This window comes from Anoplophora glabripennis, unplaced genomic scaffold (genome assembly GCF_000390285.2).
Source record: "Anoplophora glabripennis isolate ALB-LARVAE unplaced genomic scaffold, Agla_2.0 scaffold836, whole genome shotgun sequence".
NCBI classification, from domain to species: Eukaryota; Metazoa; Arthropoda; class Insecta; order Coleoptera; family Cerambycidae; genus Anoplophora; species Anoplophora glabripennis.
Window position 1 is genome coordinate 193,864 of NW_019416915.1, and position 5,828 is coordinate 199,691.

Genomic DNA, 5,828 nt, shown 5'->3' on the forward strand with positions numbered 1-5,828 from the left:
GAAACGGTGCGTTAAATCAAAAAAATAATTGAAAAATTCTCCCCACACCCCGGATTCTGTGTGTCAGTTATGCGTTGAATGGAAAAGGTCTGAAGTCCTTATGTGGAAAATAAATTTCGGAAAGAAGAGGTGTGTGAGGTGATACAGTAAAAAAGGTCTTCGGATAATTCGGAAACGGTGCGTTGAATTGAAAAATAATTAAAAAAATCTCCCCACTACTCTGGTTCTGATTGCCCGTTCTGCATTGAATGGAAACGGTCCGAAGTCAGTATGTCGAAAAACAAAAAAGTTAGTCAAAAATTGCAACAGCAGTAGCGAACGCATTATCTTATCTCTGTATTGATTGATAATTTGTTGTTTTTTTTTAAATAAATTTCGAATTCAACTACTTGAGGTTCCAGCAATTTTACATTGTGTTAATTTTTTTGAACACCTTATGTCACAAATATGAGCACTACCAATGACATCCATGATATGCAACACTTGAGTCAATAATTATTTTACCTATCTAAAGAAATCAACAAATCAACAAGAGGCAGTACCCATCTAAGGATACACAACCTGTATAATGCAATTTTTTTAAACATAGGTGTTAACATCGTACCATATTGGAAGTCGACGCAGAAATCTAAAGACATTAATTTCGAGTTTTTGAATTTTCCCATTCCAAGGTGATATAAAATAAATAATTAATTAGGTAAATTCATAGTTTTAATTCTAACTTGATTTATTTTATTTAACATTTAAGGCAAATGTGATTTCCAAACACAAGATAAGTTCNATCAGGGCCGTCTCAATTGCGGGGATTGTCGGCTGAAATTTGCCCCAATTTTTTTGCTTGTTGAAATATTCAGATTTAGAAAGGTAGGTACTTACTCTTTATTTCTTTCGATAAAATGCTCCATTCCCGATAAAAACATATTTAAGCATTTTTTTTAATTTAAAAATTTTCTTGAATACTTAGCTAAAATGGGTACATGAATTTTAATGGCAACCTATCACTATACGTTGTAATAAACAACGTGAAAAATGCTATATTTCTCGAAAACGGATTATTTTTTCGATATAAAACCACCATTTTTTCATATAAAACTCAGATTTACCAAATTTTACTGTTTAAATTTGAATATAGCAACATGTAAAAATTCAAATTAAAAAAATTATATATTTCAATGTATTATTATGAAATCTACCATGAAAAAAATCAGTGCGATTGTGGAAGATCCTAAGGATCGTCCAGACTAATAATTAGTTAATTTGTTTATAAGGACATAACTTGTAAACTATTTAACTTACCGATTCCAGATTTCGTGTAAGTTATTAGGGATGCGATGTCAAAACGTTCTGGTAATAATAACGCAGTTTATAAATGTTTAATTCAAAAGTCATAAATAAATTTCTTCTGTTTATAACTTTTGAACTAATCACTATTTCTTGACGCTCGAGGGCTAGTTTTGCAGGTCTTTTGAAGACGAAAAAAGTACTTTACTGTTTTTTCGTGGAAATGAACGGAAAAAAGTTATAAGCGAAAACGTAAATTTACGTAAAAATTATAAAATTAACCACCCTGTAAACAGTCTTCCCCCCATTTTTATGACTGTGGAAACTAATATGTTATTGTACATAACATTTAGCATCTATAGTGATAAATTCAGCTTGCCGAAACAAAAAGTTGCGACCAACTCTATATTTCCTGGACTATTTGTTAATTAACGAGTTTAAATTTATTTATAAATAGTATCTAACCCAACAGAAAATAAATATTCAACTTCCTACGTTTCAATATAAATTGGATACACAAATCTCAATTAATAAATATTAATATTTCACATTTAATTTTGACATTTTGGCAATTTACAGAAATTAGCCACATTTCACTAGTATTTATCTAATTTGGTATATGAAAAATGTACGTAAGTAGGTACTTTTATCCACTATTTTAAAACACATAAAAATGTACATCATTTATAGGTACCTATGTATTATTCCCAGTCCACAGAAAGTAATCCTGTCTACGTTTTTCACGTATCACCACATTTTTAAGAAAATTGTGAACTAACCAATTGTGAACTAATGCGAAATTATGTCTGCTAGCTATTTTACTTTTACAGTAAGAAACACAATACCGCAATTATATTTAGGTTTTTAATTCATAAATTTATAAATAATACGTAAACACAAACATACACCTCAATAAACATTTTGCATTTGCAATAATTTGTAAAAAAAATTCAGTATAATTATATAATGATCCAAACAATTGAGGCAACTTGTCAAAGATTTTATATATATATTGTGCTGCCAGAAATAGCACGGATGCGGCGATTTATCAAGCGGTGATCCGAATAAGATTCCCTTTGACATTTAAATAATATATATTTTATTTTCTAACTTCAGTCTATAATATTACATTCAAAATTACAAATTATGCTTTCTTTGGAAAAGCCATTGACAACAAAAAGTATATACCATCTGCAATTCCAAAAGCACAAAGAGTAGATGAAATTCCAAATAGAATTTTATCAGCGAATCCTCCTTTTAGATAAACAGGTATTCCATCTTCAATTTGAAACTTTGTAAATTTATTCTTTAAACTGTCACTAAGAAATCTTTTACTGCTAGATTGTTGAAAGGGATTCCATCTTGATTCTTGAAAAATCTACAACAATGTGTGCGTAATTAATTTAATGTCTTACTAGTATTACCGTGAAAATAAGTAGGTAAATCATCTCAATAATAGAAATTATAACATCTCTTTTGTTTTTTCAATTAAGGCTTTTTGAAGATATGACAATTTAAAAATTTCAAAATGGCGTCCTTCATACTAGCGTCGCTATGGTAATAATAAAAGAAAGTTCAAACAAAACTTATGAAGGGTTTAACAGTGTATCTGACTATGGTATTTTCAACTTTGGTTATATCAGCGAAATTTCGAAAAAACGACAATTTTCTGTAACACTATAGCAGTTGCACTCCCTAGTGGTGTAGTTACAAACTTGAGAATATTTTAAATAAATTTCTTTTGTCCGTATTTCTTAATAGATTTTCTACCCCATAATTGTAACACGCCTAGTTTCCTACTTACAGCCGTTCCGTACCGTTAATGGATCACCCTGTATGTATTACTATTGTACTCCGAAGAAATCCGATAGCCTAAAACATTAATAGGTTTCTATTCAAAATGAAGTTGATGATGGTTACTGAGAGACGTAATATCGCACTGTAAATATTTTCCTTTTCAAATAGAAGATCGAAGTCGCTCCCTATTTTCTTTTTAAATAAAACCTCATTTTTTATTATGCGGTGGCTATGCTACTGACATATTCGTTTTTGGCTTCCTATAAACGTTTTAATCCAAAAAGATGCACCAATTGCACTTACTACTCCATTTTGGAAGAAAATACCATCCATAACGTATTAATAAATATACCGACTTGTTTTCTCCATTCAGAAAATAATCAATTTTTATTTATGCACCAAAAAAAATATTTTTTTATAGACCTTCTCAAGCTCCCATTAAGAAAATATGATAATGTACCCCTTTTCAAAAATTTTGAAATTATTCTATTAATCTATATCATTCCACTTGAATAAAAACAAAATTAAATTCTGGGCCCTAAAAGTGATTATTTTGCTTTAATATTAATCTTAATTAATAATTTTCTCTACCATATCTGTTGTGTTCTCAATAATGGATATCTACTTTACAAGGTGACTTGTTAAAGTTTTCCTTTTATCTGATTTCATTAAATAGGTACCATAAACACTAAAAAAAAACAAATTAAATGGTACTTACTGGTGTTCTATAAAATGTTTTTAAAACACGGAACGTTGAGGCCATTGTTTAAGATCTGTACTACGATGCAAAACGATAACTAGTCCTATTTTTAATGGTATCTAATTGCACTATTTTTAACTGCAATTAATGGAAGGGAAGGGAGGGAATGTACAAAGAAGTGTTGCTTTAATATATTATTGCAGAATAGTCGTCAGTACTGTGGTTACCGTGATAAATTAAGATATAGACAATTTACCTATTTCTATCGCCAAAAGCTATATTTTATGCATTACAGAAGATGGGTCATAACCAGAAAATTTCTCAAATTTGGTCAATTTCTATTATTCTGTAGGTATAGGATAGGTGTACAATAGTGGCATATTACACGTTTTAAAGAAACCAAAGATATGAGTCTGAAATTTTGTATACGGGGATTTTCAAATATGCTCTCTTCAATGAATAATGCCACCAACCGTAACGCTTTCGGTCATACCGAAAGAAGCTGTCAACTTTGTTATTTTGAATGGAACACCCTATATATTACTGCATTATCGGCAAGATAAAAGAAATAAGTAAAATTGTTAAAAGTTCCCTGTATCTAAATCTAACCGTTTTCGAGATAATCGACATTTTAAAAAAATTTTGACGCAAACATTTCGAAAACTTCTTATATCTTTCTTCGTTTGGTTTGGAAGGTTTCAGTTGCTTTTCAGAACACAAAAAGAACGTAAAAAGCACTACGTTCATCTCATAAGCACCACAGTATAGAAAACAGTACCTAAATTAACTCCCCCTCTTTTGTGGGCCACAACCCCACTGCTCTAATAAAAGTCCAGTAAAGGGACGCATGGTCTATGCGCAATAGCAAACCCAACTCCTAGTCCACCAACATGTCCAGCTCAGCTTTCAGCTTTTGAGGCTCCTCTACTTGCGCGTGTCTCTGCGCAGTCAATTAAAGCGACATAAAAATGAAACTAGGGTCCATTTTTTTTTATATATAAATAGGTTAGATAGGCAGTGAATTTACTGTTTTTCTATACTGTGTAAGAAACACAGATTACTGAACTACTGGTTCTGGTAAGAACTGAACTACTACTAATACCTTTCCTCTTGTTACCATCGACCCATAGATCAATGGAACTACGGAATCGTTTGACACTTAACCCGCGAACATTTAAATTTTAAAAATAATGATTACAATAATTATTGCAAAATACTCAAACTCTGAAGGATTTAGTTGAATACTTGGGAAAATGCAAAATCACTGGTTAAGTCATATGTAAACAAAGATGAATCCTGAAAGTTAGAAATCTTATGACATAATATCTGTCTATTACTAGACCGTCTTTTTTACGGACTGTGAGCTTTGACTCCGTCCGTATAATATTGGAGGCTACACAAGGAGCACGAACTCCATGTAAACAAATATCTTACCAAATTAGAGATTAGAGGGCGTTAGTGTTCCATATGTGTACCGAAATAGTGGAGGAGAGATAAAGAAAGCGGCAGTTTGAATTAAAAATCAATCATGCCGTTCTTGTGTTATGTTAAAAATTTTAAAATAAATAATCTAGGCTACTGTGAATTAGATAAATGAATAAATAATGAAAATATGTCGCGCCGTTATTTTTGGCGTTAAACGTGGCCTCGATAATTTGAGAACAAGGGGGACTATCCCTCTTTGTCCTGCCTTATCTGGGCAGCCTCGTGAGGGATGGAAAATATGTCGATATACAAGGAACACTAGCGACCCTAGCGGCAAAAACTATAAGTAATTTCTACAATTACACGCGCCATTATTCCATGGCTAGAAATTGGCCTCAATGATTTGGGATCGAGGGGGATTAACCCTCTTTATCCTGCCTAATCTCGTGTAGGCCTGGACAGCCTTCGTAGGTGGGCCCCATCCGTCGTCTACCCCGACCACAAATGCGGCCGGTGTATGCGCTTTGTGGGACCTCCTTTTGTCCTGGCTGGGCCCGGCCGGCTAGGGCCCTTTCTTCTGGCGCTCTTCTTGCTTCGCCGGCTCGTCTGTGTAAACCCCGGGGGT

The 5,828-nt window shown here is 32.5% G+C and overlaps 1 protein-coding gene across 1 annotated transcript; it reads right to left on the bottom strand.

Annotated features, from left to right (window-relative positions):
• Positions 1–2,374: 2,374 nt before the first annotated feature.
• On the bottom strand, positions 2,375–3,906 carry LOC108912806 (cytochrome c oxidase subunit 7A1, mitochondrial). The gene is made up of 2 exons (XM_018718195.1): positions 3,797–3,906; positions 2,375–2,659 (listed from the first exon to the last, which is right to left on the bottom strand). The coding sequence occupies exons 1-2, from the start codon at positions 3,839–3,841 to the stop codon at positions 2,426–2,428; spliced, it is 279 nt and encodes a 92-aa protein (XP_018573711.1). The 5' UTR covers positions 3,842–3,906; the 3' UTR covers positions 2,375–2,425.
• Between the last annotated feature and the right edge of the window lie 1,922 nt (positions 3,907–5,828).